The sequence below is a fragment of the Lynx canadensis genome, chromosome C2 (genome assembly GCF_007474595.2).
Source record: "Lynx canadensis isolate LIC74 chromosome C2, mLynCan4.pri.v2, whole genome shotgun sequence".
Classification (NCBI taxonomy): Eukaryota; Metazoa; Chordata; class Mammalia; order Carnivora; family Felidae; genus Lynx; species Lynx canadensis.
In genome coordinates this window covers 146,724,613-146,743,798 of record NC_044311.2, presented here as the reverse complement: position 1 = coordinate 146,743,798, position 19,186 = coordinate 146,724,613, and the positions used below count along the sequence as shown (strand labels likewise).

General features: G+C 43.2%; 2 protein-coding genes across 12 annotated transcripts in view; both read left to right on the top strand.

The window, feature by feature from the left end:
- The window catches only part of PAXBP1 (PAX3 and PAX7 binding protein 1), a 34,447-nt gene extending 24,885 nt beyond the window's left edge, over positions 1 to 9,562 (top strand). Inside the window, exons 16-18 of the mRNA XM_030329241.2 lie at positions 3,541 to 3,687; positions 5,660 to 5,814; positions 8,389 to 9,562. Of these exons, the coding sequence (XP_030185101.1) occupies positions 3,541 to 3,687; positions 5,660 to 5,814; positions 8,389 to 8,506 (420 nt within the window). The 3' untranslated portion in view covers positions 8,507 to 9,562. The remainder of the gene's footprint in view (positions 1 to 3,540; positions 3,688 to 5,659; positions 5,815 to 8,388) is intronic.
- A 5,917-nt stretch (positions 9,563 to 15,479) lies between these two features.
- Positions 15,480 to 19,186, top strand: part of SYNJ1 (synaptojanin 1) — a 93,261-nt gene continuing 89,554 nt past the window's right edge. For 10 of the 11 annotated variants that reach the window (XM_030329230.1, XM_030329234.1, XM_030329231.1 and 7 more), the window contains exons 1-2: positions 15,561 to 15,659; positions 16,603 to 16,748. In XM_030329230.1, coding sequence (XP_030185090.1) covers positions 16,625 to 16,748 — 124 coding nt within the window. In that variant the 5' untranslated portion in view covers positions 15,561 to 15,659; positions 16,603 to 16,624. The other variant, XM_030329235.1, reaches the window with a different exon arrangement.

Here is a 19,186-nt window from a genome sequence, read left to right as displayed (position 1 = left end):
TCGCCCCAAATCTCCCATGCCCCTTTGTAGTTAACACCATCCCTGCACCATGGCGACCCCTTCCTTTTTCTTGTCCTCTGGTTGTCTTTGTAAGGGTGTCTTATGAATAGAATCTTTATGGAATACTTTTGAGTCTGGCTTCATTCACTTAACAGTGCATTTGAAATTTCTCAGTGTTGTCATGTGTTATTGGCAGATTCTTTCTTTTTTTTTTTGCCAAGTAGTACTCCTTTGTAAGGTGAATATGCCACAAGTTGCTGTATTTTTTTTTTTTTAAGTTTATTAATCTGTTTTGAGAGAGAGTGTGTGTGGGAGGGGCAGAGAGGGAGAGAGAGGCCTAAGCAGGCTCTGCACTGTCAGCGCAGAGCCCGATGTAGGGCTCGAACCCACAAACTGTGCAATCGTGACCTGAACCAAAACCCAAGAATTGGATGCTTAACTGACTGAATCACTCAGGAGCCCCACTGTATTTTTTTAAATCCATTCCCCAGTTGAGGAATACTGGATTATTTCTGGTTTGGAGTGATGATGAATAAAGCTGTAAGCATTTGCATACAGGTTTTTTCTGGATACGTAAGTTTATGTTTCACTTGGGTAAATACCTAGGCAAAGCAGTTTTTTCAGATCAGCGATACGTTAACGTTACCCAGTTACCCCTCACTCTCGCCACAGACCATGTCAGTTTTGGGTGGTTTTTCTTTGAAGTCATTCTACAAGATGTATAGTGGTGTCCTTTTAATAGTTTTAATTTGTATTTCTCTAATGCCCGATGGTGTTGAGCAGATTTTCATGTGTTTATTTGCCATTTGTGTATGTTCTCTGGTGAAGCCTCTGTTCAAATCTTTTGCTCATTTTTAAAAGAATGTCTTACTCAGCTTTGAGTTCTGTATTCTGGATACAAATTTTTTATCGGGTGCATGATTTGCAAAGAGTTTTTCTTTCCTAGCGTGTGGCTTGTCTTCATTCTCTTAGCAGTTTTTCAAAGTACAGAAATTCTGTTTTGATTAAGTCCGGGTTATGACCGTTTCCTGAGTGGGTTGTGCTTTGGGTGTCACATCTAAGAAATGTTCACCTAACACAGGACTACAAAGTTTTTCTCCTATTCTTTTCATCTAGATTGTTCTTAGTTTCGGGGTTTACATTTAAGCCTCCGATCCATTTTGAGTTAATTTTTATATAGGATATGGGGCCTGGGTTGAAGTTTGTTTGTTCTAGAACTGTTGGTTTGAAAAGGCTTTTCAAAGGCTTTTTCTTTTTTAAATTAAAAAAAATTATTTTAATTCCAGTGTAATTAAATACAGCATGATATTGGTTTCAGGTGTGCAATATAGTGGTTCGGCAATTCTGTATGTTCCTCGGTGCTCACCATGATACGTGCACTCCTTAATCCCCTCCCTTCCACCTCCCCTCCGGTAACCATCACTCTGTTCTCTGTAGTTGAGTCTGTTTCTTGGTTTGTCTCTGTCTCTCAGTTGTTTTGGTTTTCCCTTTGCTTGTTTCTTCAATTCCATTTATGAGTGAAATCATAGGTATTTGTCTTTGTCAGACTGATTTCTTTTGCTTAGCATCATAGTCTCTAGCTCCATCCGTGTTGTTGCAAATGGCAAGATTTCGTCCTTTTTTATGGCTGGATAATGCTCCGTCGTGTATACACACATCTTCTTTATCCGCTCATCCATCGGTGGACACTTGGGCTGCTTCCATAATTCGGCTCTTATAAATAATGCTAAGGTTGCCCATTCCTTATTGAATTGCTTGTGTACCTTTGTTGGAAATTAGTGTGGGTCGTGGAAGGGTTTTTAGCAGGGAAGTGACGTGGACAGATTGCCATTTTTAAGTTGCTTTGGCTGTTGTGTGGCTAATGGTCAAAGCTGGGAAGAACAGTACTAATGAAAGTTTATCGTGAATGTACCACGTACGGAGCACTGTGCTACGTCCTGTATCGTTTATCTTGTCGATTCCTCACAACAGCCTGTGAGCTATTGTTTCCACTGCACTGATGGGACAGTTAGGCCCAGAATAACCTGCCCAGGATCATTCGTTTGTTCACTGTAGAAATGGGGTCTAACTCAGGCCAGTCTGACTGATGAGCAGCTCTTCTCAACCGGGTTCTATGAAACAGTCACTAAAGCCCTGAGTCCTCCATTGTGCATAATGAATTCTCTTTTCCATGATTCTAGAATGGTATGTACCATCCTTGGGAAAATTAAGTAAGGGGTCACTCAAATCATTTTCTGTAGGTTTTAGTTCTCTCACAGAGCCCTGCTTGAGAAAGACTACTCCAGAGCATATGCTCATAATCACTTGAGTAACTGCAGGGTCCAGAAAGAGACTATGGCAGCTTAGATTGGGGGGTAGCAACAGGAATTGAGAGAAATGGGCAGAATGGATGGAAGTGAGGTCAGACAGCTTGAGGGAGAGGGGAATAATGACATCCAAGCTCCTGGCCTGATCAGGTGGTTGGATAACGTTAACATTTACAGAGATGAGAAGTATTGAGAAACTTGGAAATTTTTATGGTGGGATGGGCTGGGGACTCCCATTTTATAATAATGCATTCTGTCCTTTTTGAGGATGGTTGTGGGACTCACTTAAGCATGATTTTGAATGGAGGACATTTATCTAAGAGTCGGTACTTGCCCAGTAGTACTTTCTATTATGATGGAAGATGTTCTGTTTTTGCACCGTCCTGTACAGTAGCCACTAGCTCCATGTGGCTATTTACATTAGAATTCGTTAATTTTAATTAAAGCTTAAAATGCAGATCTTCAGTCATTCGGGGCAATATTTGGACCCTTTAAAACTGTTTATTAGTACTTTGGCAAGACACGGTCCACTGTATTTCATAAGATGTGTTTTACTCTAGTTTCTTTGACTTAATGTAGTTGCTTAACTCCTCTCAATAGTTTCTCTTCTTGTAAAAAAAAAAAAGATCCAGACTTACAGAAACAGAGATCTGATTTGTGATTGCCGAAGTGAGGAGTCCAGGTTGGGGGGATTAGGTGAAAGGGGTCAAAAAGTACAGACTTCCAATTGTAAGATAAAATAATTCTGTGTATGTAATGTACAACATGGTGACTACAGTTAATAATGTGTTGTATATTTGAAAGTTGCTAAGGGAGTAAATCTTAAAAGTTCTCATCACATGGGTGGGGTGCCTGGGTGGCTCAGTCAGTTGAGCATCTGACTTCAGCTCAGGTCATGATCTCGCAGTTGATGAGTTCGAGCCCCGTGTCAGGCTCTGTGCTGACAGCTCGGAGCCTGGAGTCTGTTTCTGATTCTGTGTCTCCCCCTCTCTCTGCCTCTCCCCTGCTCAGGCTCTGTCTCAAAAATAAAGATACACATTTTTTAAAAAAATTTTTTTTAAGTTCTCATCACATGGGAAAAAATTTACAATTAGGGGAAAGATACTACTGTGGTAATCATTTTACAATACAGTATATACTTCTGTGAAATCGTTATGTTGTACACCTTATGCAGTGTTACGCGTCAGTTATATTCGATCTGGAGGAAAATAATTTTTTTTTTCTCTCTCTCTAGCTATTAGGGAATTTTCTTCAGTGGTACGGCATTTTCTCGAATAAAACTCTTCAGGAGTTATCAATAGATGGTTTATTAAATAGATACATTCTCATGGCTTTTCAGAATTCAGAATATGGAGATGACAGCATCAAAAAAGCCCAAAATGTGAGTTAAATGACACACATTGTAGTTTTTAAAGCATATAAGTGAGAATGAATTAAGTTTCCTTTGTTTGAAGAGAGATTTTAGAATTTTAAGAAAACCCCTTTGATTATCGAACTTGGTGTAATGTTGACAATCAGTTTGCCTCCCAGTAGTTCTGAACCCCCTTAACATTTTTTACATAAAAATGTCTATAGTTATGTTTGTATTTATTCCTCTTTCCGTCTACTATGTCATTTTTGTAGGTGTTAATGAAAGTTGTAATTTCAGGATAATTAATTTTTAACGGTTGGGTGAATGTTGTTTTGAATGTTATTAAAGAAACGGGCTCTCTGGCTTAAGAAATCATTTTAATATTTTTTTCTACTTTATATGTGGGGGTTACACAATTTCATTTATTTATTTTTTCAAGATTTTTTTTAATGTTTTTATTTTTGAGGGAGAGAGCACCAGTGGGGGAGGGGAACAGAGGATCCAAAGGGAGCTCCCTTCACACTGACAGCAGTGAGCCTGACGCGGGGCTCCAACTTACAAACCCTGAGGTCAACACCTGAGCCGAAGTCGGACGCTCAACTGACTGAGCCACCCACATGCCCCTAAAGATTTTATTTTTTTAAGTAATCTCTACACCCAGCGAATGTGGGGCTCAGACTTAACCACCCCAAGATCAAGAGTTGCATGCTCTATTGACTGAGCCAGCCGGGTACCTGCAATGGGATCTTTTTAAAAAATATTTTTTGAAACAATTCAAAAGTTAAAATTGAAAGTGCAATACAAAGTTTTTTCCCTCAACTATGTCACAGTCAGTTTGTGACATGATAGCCCCCTGTCCCAAATACTTTTATGTCCATTTCCTATAGACAGGGATGTTCTTATACATAATTACAGTGTCACTGTCAACATCTTTTATCTGTTACTGTCACCTAATCTTTGAGACCCTTCAGGTTTTGTCAGTTATGTCCAAAGTATCACATCACCGGCAAAAGAAATTCCCAGATCATCCTTGGCATTTAATTATCATGTCTTCCTTAGTCTCCTTTAATCTGGAAGAGTTCTTGTTTTTCCTTGGCCTTTATAAAACCTCGACACTTTTAAAGATGATGTGCCAGTTATTTTGCAGAGTGACCCTCAGTTTGGCTTTGTTTGATATTCTCTGATGATTGGATTCAAATTCTGCATTTTTGGCAGAAGCTTTCCCAGACTTCATTAGAGCCCCTTGTTGACTTCTGTGACCTTATAGCATGTCGTCTCATTTTCAGGGAGCATTTTCTTGCTTTCTGGCACTTGCTGTTCCAGGCTCATCTTCTCCTTGCTTAGTGCCAGCTCTGGAATCACTCATTTTTCTAAGCATCCCTGGGTTCCTTAGTGGGGAGCCTTCTCTACCCACTTGGACTGAATTCTGCTAGTACACTACCCTCTCTCCTATGGGGATCAGCCTCACCTTGCTTGAGTTTAGTACTGACACTGCCCTGTTCACCTTGCTTAGGCTCTTGCCCTAAGCTGCCCCCGCCCCCCAGCCTCTGGTACGATGCAGTCTGGACCCCACTCTGGGCCAGCATGGACGCCTGCTCACCGAGTCGTTCCGGATGGGGAGGCTTACAATATGATGTTTATGCCACACGTGTTGTTATATCAAAAGCTGCTGATAAAAGGACAGTTCAGTTCATTTAGGGATTCCTGGAAGACAGGAAGGTCAAGCAATTGTGTTGTCAATATTATGTCCCTAATTAAATACTGGAGGTTATTTATCTTTTTTGAGTACCAATCTGTTGAAGCTAAAAATACAGATACATTCAGGTGTATTTGGATAGCTAATGTGGGAAGTCGGGTTTAAGAGGATATCCCCTGTCAAGTGATTAGCTGTATGTAGTACAACAGCCTGCCTGCTACTTACGTACATTATACCCGTTGTCTGGGATCAGCTTTTAGACACTTTATTTTGTTCTGTTTCATTTTACATCTTTCTTCTTCATAGGTAATCAATTGTTTCCCCAAGCAGTGGTTCATGAATCTGAAAGGAGAAAGAACTATCTCTCAGTTAGAAAACTTCTGTCGATACCTTGTGCACTTAGCAGACACAATCTACAGAAACAGTATCGGATGTTCTGATGTGGAAAAAAGAAATGCAAGGTAATTTTCTGCGATTGTTGAATGAAACGGTGACCTAGAGTCTTTAGTTTTTGTCACATTTATTATTAAAATGTCTTAGAGTCACGTTTGTATTTTACTTTAAATTGTGTACACTGATGTTGTATTGGCAAACCTACCAAAAACACATCATTTTTCATTTTTGTGTTTCACCTAAGCTTTTTTCAGTATGTTATTTATGAAGGTGTTAAGAAAGACTTCATTAAGTAGCTAGCATCCCTAAGGAGATTTTCTCTGCCTCTTCCCTTGAAGAATTGGGGAGATTTCAGGCTGTTGGAATGTCCTGGATCTTAATCTCTGGGGGTTCGTTATATAGATGTAAACCCTCAAAAAGCCAGTCACTGAAACTTAAAGTGTACTAAAGATGATATGCCAATTTGGGGACATTTGTGTTCTGTGTTGAGTTTTTTGGTATCCATATCATAGACTGAAGGTCATCCCTCATGATTTTGGGGGAGCAGCTTGTACATATTTTTTGCCAGGGGTTGCAAAGAAGGAGTGAATAAAGGAACCATTGTACCTTTCTGGGGACCTTGTCTTGGATGTTCGTGTAATTTTGGGACAAATCTCTAGCATAAAAAGTAAGAATAACAAGTAAATTTGAAAGAATTTTTTTTAAAGTTTCATAAATTCTTCCAAATGTCACAGTTTTCATTTTCAGAATACATACCATTAGTCATACCCCTGTAACAAAACGTTTTTTCTCTTCCTTCATTTCCCTTCCATGGAAAAGAACCTTATTTTCTTAAAAGAAAATTTGCTATCTCTTACAATAAGATTAAAAAACCAAGTAGGCAGTAAAGGTTTTAGTGGTAAACTGCTTTCAGCAGGTGATTTTGATTTATATTTTAATTTCATCTTTGGTGTTGTTATTTCTTGGCACTAATATTTCTTCCCAGTGTTTTTTTGCTAGATAAGTCCTATTCACTTTTTAAACTTTGATGTGTGTATACTTAACAGTGTTTTGGGGCGCCTGGGTGGTTGGCTCAGTCAGTTAAGCGTCTGACTGTTGATCTTGGCTCAGGTCGTGATCTCAGGGTTCCTGAGATTGAGCCCTGCATGGGCTCTCCCTCTCTCTCTCTCTGCCCCTCCCCTGAGCACACGTGCATTTTCTCTCCCTCTCTCTCTCAAAATAAAGAAAAACATTTTTAAAAAATAGTCTTTTTTGTTAGGAAGTTAAATGTCAACAAACGGTGTTTATTTTTCTACAGAAAAGAACTTCAACAGCTATTGTAAGCACTTGCTGTGTGCCACACACCGTAAAATAAGTTCCATGTGGGTTACAAAGTTTTACAAATTATAATCCTTCCCTAAAGAGTGCTTGCTACAATTTGCAGAGGAAAAGAGACAGCGAATGTCACATTGTGTGCTGTTTCTCACACTTGGTTCAAATAAGTGGTCATTCTGACAGTGGTTCCTGAATCGTGGCATCAGCCTCACCTGGGAGCTTTGTTAGAAATGCGAGTTCTCAGGCCCCACCCCAGACCTACTGAATCACAATTCTGGGTAGGGGGCCTGGGGATCTGGGTTTCGGCAACCCTCTAGGTAACTTAGATGTATGCTAAAATTTGAGGGCTACACAGAATGACTGCTGGCCGGGGTGATAGAGGAAGCCAGTTTACTGCTTTCTTAGTGAAATTTTTTTTTTTTTTTTAACGTTTATTTATTTTTGGGACAGAGAGAGACAGAGCATGAACGGGGGAGGGGCAGAGAGAGGGGGAGACACAGAATCGGAAACAGGCTCCAGGCTCTGAGCCATCAGCCCAGAGCCTGACGCAGGGGTCGAACTCACGGACCGCGAGATCGTGACCTGAGCTGAAGTCGGACGCTTAACCGACTGCGCCACCCAGGCGCCCCTCTTAGTGAATTTTGGTAGAGTGGAGATTATGCTGGGTTGGTGGATGGATTGGGGATGAAGACACAAATATGATTTGTGTTGCAGATATGATCTGAAAGAGCTCGGACCCTGGTTTGGGCGGGAAAGGGCGGCAGGGCTCTGAAAGTAGTTTGGCAGCAGATCGCTTTCTTTCCTTTCTAGCTGTGAATGATAGAATTGATCTGAGTGAAATTTGGGGGTGTTTTTGTTTTAGAAAGTGGATCCTTGATCTCTGGGCTAGTCCTTTAAACTATACAAGCTTTGCTTTTATATGGACAATTTTTTTTATATGCCGTAGTTTGCTTATTTCTGTCTTCTTTAAAAATGTGTGCTTGGGGCGCCTGGGTGGTGCAGTCGGTTAAGCGTCCGACTTCAGCCAGGTCACGAACTCGCGGTCCGTGAGTTCGAGCCCCGCGTCGGGCTCTGGGCTGATGGGTCAGAGCCTGGAGCCTGTTTCCGATTCTGTGTCTCCCTCTCTCTCTGCCCCTCCCCCGTTCATGCTCTGTCTCTCTCTGTCCCAAAAATAAATAAAAAACGTTGAAAAAAAAATTTTTTAAATGTGTGCTTGAAAAAATGGATTGCAAACCTCAAAAATGGTCACAAAGTCAAAAACAAATTCTCCTTCGAAGGCTTTTGTACTAATTAATGAAATGTTGCTGCATTTTTTTTTTCTTTTTTAGGGAAAACATAAAACAGATAGTAAAACTCCTTGCAAGTGTTCGCGCTCTGGATCATGCTATGTCTGTTGCAAGTGACCACAATGTGAAAGAATTTAAGTCTTTGATTGAAGGAAAATAGATCTGTGAGACTAAAAAAGCCTGTTTGCTTTAATACCATTCCCAGTGTATAAATGTTGTATATATGTAAAGTTTCTTAAACTGTAAAATATTGATTCTTGTTTTAATACAAAGAACATTATTAATATTCAAGACTGTGTCCTTAAATGCAATTTCTTTGGAATGGAAGGAATTCACATTATTTCTAGGAAGCCTGTTAATGTTTCCTCACTGCCTGTCATACTTTGTTTACAGAAATATTTTATATGGTTATTCAAATTAACCTCTCAGTTAATTGTTCTCTGTAAACGATGTGTGCAGTGTAAATTGTGTAATTATGCATATATATATTTATACCATCGTGGAGTTACTTTCACACTGGAAATTTGTGGTGTTTTTCTACAGAGTAAGCCTTTTAACAGCAGATTATTACTCAGTAGCAAGTTGTCTTAGGGAATTACTACCCTGTTGCAACAAAAGGGCTGGCAAGTGACTAAGTGTTCGTCACCTTTTGGTTAGCAGTTGCTATCACTGTAGCTTTGCTGCCTTAAAATTGAGAGTGGAGTGTGGACTTAGTCATTGGGTGAATGGAAACTTTCTTCCTTGAATCAGCATTACAGTCTAATGAGGGTTTAATATGAACTCTGAATAATATATGCAACATAGGTTTTTGAAAAGAACACACAGAAGTTTAACTTTGGGAAATAACAGCCCCACAAACCTAACTGCATGGTTTTGGGCTGAGTGTCCTGTCTCATTCATGAGTCTACCCCCCTGACCAGCTTACAAAAATACATGCATTTGAATTTTCGTAGTCTGTCATTTTATTTAAAATCCCACATATGTGAGTTATATATGCAATAAAGAATACGCCTTGCTGACGAGCTACACCCAGGCAATTTAAGATCCTTGGTCTTCTATAATGTTTATACCACATTGTAAATATTCAGAGAACTTGTTTTAAAGTTTATGCTTTCTGATTCTGTGATTTTCAAGAGGAACTTTTTGGAAATTAAGGACTATTGTTTGATAACTATATGTAAGCTTTAGCCAAGCATTAAATTAATTTTTAAATAGATCCTTTGTCGTATTTTGCTGGTGACTAATTTTAGTTAGAACATTTCATAGGACTCTGATACGGTGAGACTCTTAGCATGTGTGCTCTTGGTCAGGTCAAATAATTAGAATAGAAAACATGCACTTCAGTTTTATCTTTTTTTTTTTTTTAACTTTTTTAGAGCTTATTTAGTTTTGAGAGAAAGCGTGAGTGGGAGAGGGGCAGAGAAAGAGGGAGACACAGAATCGGAAGCAGGCTCCAGGCTCTGAGCTGTCAGCCCAGAGCCCAATGCGGCACTCAAACTCACGAGCTGGGAGATCATGACCTGAGCCAAAGTCAGATGCCCAACAGACTGAGCCACCTAGGCGCCCCTGTCAGTTTTATCTTTATTGTAGGAACATTACTTATCCCTGCATACTCATTCTGTTCCACAATAGTGGCCTTCTAAACAGAATTGAAATGAGAAAACATTAATTCTAAGTAGAACTGAAATGAGAACTTCAATGGAATCAAACATACAAACATGTACACACATGACCTGCACATCATTTGTGCCTTAAATTTGTGTTTCCAAACCCATTCGACTGATGGCTTTTCCTGTGTCTACTTGTAAGGACTCCTGCAGTCAGCTTTGAGACTTGTTATCCTCTGCAGCCGAGCAGGCTGTTTCGGTTTCAGGAATGGGCTTGATTACCACACTGGGACCTTGACAGAAGGTGAACTTAACATAGACGTGTGCGTAAGGCAAGTGGCTCCCCTGTCTCAACCAGAAAAAAAATTCTCCTGAAATGTCTAAAGGACATCCTTTCTCATGAAGGGAACTGGCAAAAGGTGAGTAGAGGGTGACATTTTAATAAAGCTAAGGGTTTGCTTTTTCAGTTCTTCCTTTTGGAGGAGTCTTCTGAATCAACTCTAGAATGCATGAGAAAGGTTTTCCCGAAGGAAAGTTATTTTTATTGAGACCATATAAACCCTAGTCATAAAGACTGATTGCTGCATTACACCAGTGCTGTTGGCCCCAACCCCCCATCCTGCTGTTGATGCTTGGATTCCTGCACACACCTGCACCTCTGCCCGAGGGCTTTCTCTGGGCCTGTGTGGCGGGCTGGAGTGTCCAGCAGCTGATGTCCCAGGGAACAGCCCTCGGGCAAAGAAGGGGGTGGAAAGAGAAATACCCAGTAGTTGGGGGCCTCTGGGGAGCAATTGCCGAGCTAGCAGTAGACGTACAAGAGATTATTGAGGGGGAGCGACAATAAGGGGGAAAGAAGAAGGGGCTGGAGGAGGCCAGGGGAGCCTGAGAACGGAGATCATGGCCTCTCGAGCAGAAATGGAAGGAATTAAAGTCTCAGATACAAGGCTGACCGGGCCTCCTCAACCCACTCTCAGCTCTGAGGAGTTTCAGGTCTCCAGGAGCTGCCCTTCGTCTCTCCGCCACTCTGGCTCACTGATGCCCAGGATCTCCTTGCGGGACGTGGGAGGGGCATGATTTCATGGCTACCAGGCCAACTTCTAATCTCTCAGGTATGTTCCATGTCATCCCCCAGAGGGCTTCAGTTGACCTGAGCCATTGTTGCCTGCGGTAATAATCTTATCACCCAGAACTGGCCCCAAACTACACAAGCCTCAGTGAGCACCTTTTCCTCATGAGACTAGACTAAAATGTAAAGCTCCCGAATTTCTTTAAAGCCAGCTTTATTGAGGTATGATTTTCTAAACAGTAAAGTCTATCCCCTTAAATTTAAGTGTATACAGTGCAGTGAGTTTTGATAAGTGCCTAATTTTGTTTTAAGTGCTAATTTCTCTTGAAGTCATGAAATCCTAAAAAATGGCCAAATGTTGTAGAGCTCCAAAGTGCATTATGTAAGATGCTACTTCTGTCTGGTTACCAGAACCCTCTGACATGGTGATATCCACATAGTAAAGGGACTTTTGCTGTAACCACACTGTAACTGTAATCGCTGACTGTAACCACAATTTTGGTTTGTTGTTTCAAGTAAATGAAAATGAGAACAATAACTTCTACTTGTAGTAAGAATGAAGTATGACTGAATGTTTGGGAGACCTTCTGCTTTGGTAAGGCTGTCATTGTCCAAAATGCTTTGGAGACTGCCCTCCAAAATGGAAACTGGATGGATACCCGATTCAGTTGCTGAGAGTGGTTTCAGACTGCCTGGCAAAGGCAGACGGGCTAAAAATTGTTACCTGGAATTGGTTTTGATGTGCAATGTTGACTGGCCCCTGGCCTGCTTCTGGACCTTCAGGCCCCAGTAATTTATATTGGCTTTCTTCTAGGGCTGGGGCTTGGATGTTAACAATCACGCAGGTCACTGAGAATGCCCATATACAGTGGTCCTTAGTTTTGGGGCTCTTATTTAAAAAGATCTTCAGGTAAATACATTCTATATCCTGTGCTTGATGATCCAAAACACATAGTGAAGGGTGAAAGGTCTGACAAATTCTGTGGAAGCCATCTTAAGCCACTCTACAAAACCACCTTGCCCATGAAAGCTTACCTTTGCATGTAACCTTAGGTGTTGAAATTCCAGAGACACCTGTTTAGGGACCAAGATCCAGGTTGACAGGTGACACCCTCTAGCTCCCATCTCAGTGAGGTCGGGCCTTGCTGTGCTGCTCAGGTCCTTTGATTTCCATGAGAATCTTGCGTGTCATGAAAACAAACCCCTTCACTTGAGCTCCTTGGAGTCGGTCTGTTGTTTTGAAACGAAAACTTTTTGTCACACAAGTTTCTTGATGTGTGCATGAGCAGTTTTTCAGTCTTTGAAGTTTTTGTTTGATTTTATTTTCACAATGATTCTGCTCTCCAGCTGACTATATTTTCTACTTACAGCGTTTCTGTTTTGCCAAGTTAAAGTCTCATTCTTCACTGATTGCTGTAAGCTCATGCACAGGAAACAGCTAATGCTGTTTGGAACCTACTCTTGTGTTGCCCCTCAGGACCACTAGTTTCTCTTCAACAAGAAGCCACTCCTTTTTATATACTAATAGCTCTCTGCAGATCCTGATATAAAAGCCAGCCCTGGTGTATGTAACCTGAACAAGAGCCTGTTAAAGAGAACTGAATGAGGCCGTTCGTATTCCCCAAGTTTGCCAGTTGTTTTCTAGCATTTTGATAAAATTCAGGCTGTACGGAAAAGTAGGCCCTACTACTAATTCGTGTTAAGACGTCTGTCAACACTTGTAGTCTTGTAACGTGGTACAGTTTTTAAAAATGGCATTGGGGCTGTTTGGCTGACCTCAGGTTCTCTCCCGACGGAAAGTCACTTAAGTCTTACATTAATTGTCTGTGGCTGTTGTAACAAGTGATCACAAACTGGGTAGTTTAAAACAATAGGGCTTTTCTCACAGTGCTGGAACCCGGAAGTACAAAATCAAGGTGGTGGCAGTGCATGTTCCAAAGGCTCTAGGGAAGAATCCTTCCTGCTCTCTCCCAGCTTCTGGGGGCTGCTGACATTCTTTGGCTAGTGGCCACCTTGCTCCCGTCTCTACTTCTGTTCTTCATATTGCCTCTGTGTGTGTCTAGTTTCTCTCTGCCACCCTATAAGAACAGCTGTGATTGCATTTAGGGCCTGCCCAGAGAAAGCAAAATAATCTCAAGATCCTTAACTCAATCACAGCAGCAAAGACTTGTTTTCCCTGTAAATTAACATTCACATGTCCCAGGGATTAGGATGTGCTATTTTGAGCCTACCCACAGGCCTCATTGCTCATTTTGAAGGGTCAAGAAAGTGTCAGCACATCTCTGTGGGCCCTTAAGACCTCAGAAGTTTGTGTGTGCCACGTAACTTGTATTTTAAGTCAGTGCTCTCCCCTCCCAACCCCCACCGACACTCTTCAAACCTGGTGAAAATTTGGCTATTTTCATGTGCTGTAACAAGGGTAAGTAGTAAAGAGGGACAAGAAAAAGAAGGAATTACATTCTATAGAAGTCACTAGTAAAATGGCCTTTGGGTTTCAAACCCAGGGCATGCTTATTCATGACTAAAATGATCCATTTTGAAAGGATTTGGAAAGGTTGTGGCCTTCTGACAGCTCTGGGAATGAGTCCTGCTTATCTCTCCTGCCTCCGCCCAGTTTATTTTGAAGAAAGAAATAGCAGTTCACACCCAGAACCAAGAAACTTTGACCTTACTCTCCTTAGTCCCAAATCAAAAGAAATCAGAAGTAGGCAGAACACCTGCTTCTAAAAGAGCCCGGGACCCACAATTCCCACTCTGAGAAGTAGGGGTGGGGGCGTGGGGGACTCTTCATTGCAGCCTCCCAGACAGGCATGATGGAAGTGAGCTTAGGTTTGGGGTGGGCAAGTTTGGTTTCCGGTCCCAACTCTACTTGAAACAGTAATTTTTTAACAACTTCTCTTTTCTGGATCTCAGCTGTCATAAAAAACAACTCCCAAGCAAAGTATTCAATAACATCAACATCTCTCCTGGAGCAAAATATCCTTCCATATGTTTTTCTGGTGCATACATCTGCCATGCCTTCAGGGCTAGAGAGGCATTATAACTGAATAGGCAAATAAAATTTCCATTCTCACCCACTCCCATCTACTTTTTTTTCCGTCAAATGCAATCTCTAATTGAGATGGATTCTTCTGGAAAAAAAAAAAAAGCAACCACAGTCTAGCAGTTTAAATTAGGTTTAATTCTGAGGCTGTTGTCAGTAACCACTACTAACATCAAAAACACCTTTTTCTAAGTAAATAGTACTAAATGAGAAATCCCCTCCAGTTCTCAGAACTAAATGTGTCTTTGCATCTCTCCTAGAAAAGAAATGGCTTCTTTTTCTAACGAACTAGAGCTACTTTAGTATCCTGAAACCAGGGTGGGTCCAGCTTCTCTAAAATGGATGAAGAAATGTTAAATCAAGTCACATGACAGGGCCTGGAGGGGGAAATGACTTTGTGCAAGATAACAAATTTAAATTCTGCTTTTGCTCCTAAAATAAAGGCAAGAAGGGGAAGAGGTAAAGAAAAAACAAAGGCAAGCAGAAACAGTTTCTCAGAGTTCTGGGTTCTTCAGGATTTCAATTCCTTTTGGCCCCGTTGGCTTTGACTTCATTTCCATATTTAGGTCTACTGAGTGGAAAGAGAATGAAACGTCCGTGGGACACATTGATATTAGCCATATAGCGTGATTTGTTAAAAAATCAAAAAACGAAAGGGTTAGGACGCCTTCCGTTATTAAACTGCGTGGTTGAGGAAAGCTTTTCGCCATTCAGTGACAAACATAGTTGCCTGAGTACAGCCATGTTTCAACTCAGTCTTGAGGTCCTGGTTTGTGACATCCGAGTCTCCACCGTTTGCACAACTGGGCACTCTCCTACAGTGTTCCTGAGAGCTCTGGAACACGCCTGAAGAAAAGGCAGCCGACAGAGTTGTTCCAAAGCAGGCATTAGTTTTTCTTCTGCTTATCCAGACGCTCGGATGGGAACAGAGCGCTGTTGGCGTGGAGACACCATGGACAGCTCTTCAGGCGCCGTCCGGTTGGCCCTCCTGCTGACAGTCCCGAGCCCTACCCCCCCCCCGCCCCGCCCCCGGCCGTCAGGCCGGTGGGGGCGACCGGGGGCTCCTGACACCCATCTTGGGTACATCAATACCCGGTCCCCAAAGCTTTTCCCCCGAGTCCCTCCCTGGCGCTCACGGGGAGGGTTGGTAAGTTCTGAAAAGCCCCCGCGAGGGGGCTAGGGAGGCCGATCCTCCTCGTCCCCATATCCCCAGTGACCTGCAGCCGCGGCCCCGGCGGCAGGCCGCCTGAGGTGAAGGTCGCAGCGCGTGGAGGAAGCAGGCGGCCCACCGTTTCGGACTCCCAGGGAGGTCCGGAGTGGGCGGAGCCTCCCTTCTGACGCCCCGCCTTTCCCCCGAGGGGCGGGCCTTCCGCCCCCGGCCGCGGCGCAATGCGGAAGAGAGGCCTGCTGGAGCGGAAGTGACGCTTCCGGCGGCTGTGGCGGCGGCGGCTGCGGGAGAAGGAGGAGGAGGAGCCGGAGAAAGAGGTGAGCGAGCCGGCGGGGGGCGGGGAGCGGCCGCGGCCAGACCCACCGGCAGCCGGGCGTGCGGGCGGACGCTTCCCGGTCAGCCTCCCCCGCCGCAGCCCGGGCGGGAACGGTGAGGGGCGACCGCGGGCAGCCCAGGCTCGGGAGGGCGGGCGAGGTTGTGAGCAGACTACAGGTTGTGCGGGGCGCTGCGTCGGGCCGGGGGCTGTGGTGACAGCGGCTGTCAGCCTGCCCGCGGGAGAGGAACCAAGTCGGTCTGGGCGCCGGGTCGTCTCTGCTGGCGCATAAAGGGATCGGGCGGCTCGGCGGCTTCGCCCCCCTGGGACGGAGCTGCTTTCCCGGGCGGTCGTCTGCCCGGGATCCCCGAGGATCCCCGGTCGGGTCCGTGTCCCGAGTCGTGACTCTTCCCGGGTGGCCATTCATATTTACGGGCTTCCGCCTGCTGTCTCCCCAGCCGGCGGTGGCCTGCGGCCGGGCGGGAGGTGGCGGTAACCTGTGCCGCTTCCCTTGCCCTTCGCTGCCGCCCCCGGGAGAGCCAGTCGTGTCGTGTCGGATAATCCTTTCCCTCCTCCTGCCCCCTAAGGAGCTTTGAACCGGCCTCGTTAACCTTCCCTCCCACCTCCTCTCCTTCCCCCGCAAAGGGACGGCTTGAAGTTTCCGAATCGGTTCCCTTTCAACGTAGTGACAAATCCTGAAGCAGGAAGCTGATAAACAACTCCGAACGAAATAACGCTCAAAATCTTTCCTTTTGGTAAACACAAAGTAAACGGAAACTCATCTTAACCAAACCGTTCGTGGACTTAGAGTGTAATTAAGCCTTGTGTTGTTGCCTTGCCGTGAGAATTGGTAGCTTTTCCTTAATTTTTTGGTAAAATTAAGTGACGGGTTATCTTTTGGAATAAACCATTCGCTCCCTTGAGCTCCGTTTGTTTTGTTTTTTGTTTTTTCCACCCCACCCCCCCATCAAAACCTGGCAGGGAGGGACTTCTGGATGCCTTGCAGTCCTTGCTGCAGAAGGAAACGTTAGCTTCATTTGCTTTGCTTGGTTTTCACAGGGCTGCCTCTGAAGAAAGGAGAATGGCGTTCAGCAAAGGATTTCGGATCTATCACAAACTGGATCCTCCACCTTTCAGTCTCATCGTGGAAACCAGGCATAAGGAAGAATGTCTCATGTTCGAGTCTGGGGCCGTAGCTGTGCTTTGTAAGTCATCTGTCATTAGCCCAACTGATCAGTATGCCTCTGTTTTGATTTGAAATTATTCAGATTCAACCATTTTTTTAGAGATGACCCTGACAGCCCCTTCGCTGTATTTGGTGGAGCGGAGTATGCCGTTATTTTCTTTTCATTAAACCTTATTTTAAACGTTCATTTTCTTTTTCTTCCGCCCCCCCCCCCGCCCCCCCTTGCAGGTTTCTATTGGGGGTCGGGGGCAAAGTGCAAGTTTGGGCACAGGTTTTTGCTTTCTTGGATTCTTTGCCTCCTCCTAAAAGTAAATCTTTCTTTCCAAAGAAATATTGTCACAGTGCGTATCACATCATATCACCCTGTATAGGCTTGCTTGACATTTTTACTGTAATGAGCAGGATTTCTTTTTTTTTGGGGGGGGGGGGGGGGGGGGGCAGAGGATCCAAAGCAGGCTCTGTGCTGACAGGCTGACAGCAGTGAGCCCTGTGGGGGGCTTGAACTCAGAGACCACAAGATCGTGACTTGAGCTGAAGTCCCACACTTAACGACTGAGCCACCCAGGTGCCCCTGTAATGAACAGGATTTCTTGTATATCAGTTATAGTAATGAATTCCAAGAGTATTTATCTAATGTTTTTGGAGTATCTTTGGTGAGGCCCTTACGTTTTTATTGAGAGAATTGTAAACTTCTAGAATTTCATGTGAGATAATGTGATTGATTTCATGTTATTTTAAAAAATTATTTTGATAAGAAAAGGACTACTGCCCCACAAGAAAAATAGTAGATTAGTGTGGTCTGGGTTATTTTCTGGGCAAATGGATGAAATTAAAAATAAAAAGACTAATTTCAATATTAATTTTCTTTCTTAATCTGAGATTTTGGCAGAGAACTCCAGGTTGGGGTTACTAGAAATGTGATTCTGTTTTTAAAGTCCTTCTACTGGTAACTACTTGTTTCTTTGTCATATTTTTGCTTTGTTAGCATTAGTTTAGCTACTGGTCATATTTTTATAAATTAAAAATAGCGTTCGAAAGTCATGCTTAAAAAAAAAGTCCCTAGGGGCGCCTGGGTGGCGCAGTCGGTTAAGCGTCCGACTTCAGCCAGGTCACGATCTCGCGGTCCGTGAGTTCGAGCCCCGCGTCGGGCTCTGGGCTGATGGCTCGGAGCCTGGAGCCTGTTTCCGATTCTGTGTCTCCCTCTCTCTGCCCCTCCCCCGTTCATGCTCTGTCTCTCTCTCTCTGTCCCAAAAATAAATAAACGTTGAAAAAAAAAAATTAAAAAAAAAAAAAGTCCCTAAATATTTTAAACTTTGAAACTTTCTTCAGATTCAGTAAGTGAGCAGCATACATAAGACCCTGCATTTTGCATACAGAGTATTAACCTGTTAAAATGTTAACCTGATCTTAAAACTCTAAAGTAGTAAATTTTATCTTGATTGGAAGAAAGGGTAGTAACATAAAGAAAAGGCTGAGTGGGGCGCCTGGGTGGCTCAGTCGGTTAAGCGTTCCACTTCAACTCAGGTCACCATCTCGCGGTCCGGGAGTTCGAGCCCCGTGTCGGGCTCTGGGCTGATGGGTCAGAGCCTGGAGCCTGTTTCCGATTCTGTGTCTCCCTCTCTCTCTGCCCCTCCCCCCTTCATGCTCTGTCTCTCTCTGTCCCAAAAATAAATAAACGTTGAAAAAAAATTTTAAAAAAGAGAAAGAAAAAAAAAAGGCTGAGCAAAGTATAATGTATGAGAAGTGTATATATTTTTGGTACATATAGTAACATGGTTTGAGTGAGCAGGATAGAGCTATTTGTGTTCTAAGAAAACAAGTCTTAAGATGGGTTATACTTAGTATGGACTTAATTCCTTCTAACTGTTTTTTATATTTAAATAAACTGATATATAACTTGCTATAGTATTAATTAGCATAGCCTTTTTTTTCACACGACAAATATAGTTCTTTATACTGATGAATTCCTAATTTAAAATATCTGGGGGAAAATGGTTTGGTTTTGTCTTGAACTATTTCTCAACTGTTTGTATGTGGTTTTTTTTTGGTGATGTCACCTGATTTTCTAATTTGTCTAAATTTACTTATTTTTTATTTTTTTAAAATGTTTATTTATGGGGCACCAGGGTGGCTCAGTCGGGTAAGCGTCCAACTTTGGCTCAGGTCATGATCTCAGGGTTCATGAGTTCGAGCCCCGCCTCAGGCTCTGTGCTGACAGCTTGGAACCTGGAGCCTGTTTCGGATTCTGTGTCTCCCTCTCTCTGCCCCTTCCCTGCTCACGCTCTATCTCTCTCTCTCTCAAAACTAAATAAACATTAAAAAAATGTGTGTTTATTTAGTTTTGAGAGATAGAGCGTGAGCAGGGGAGGGGCGGGGTGAGAGAGAGAGACAGAGAGAGAGAGAGAGGGAGGGAGAAAGAGAATTCTAAGGAGGCTCCCTGTCAGCACAGCCCCACAT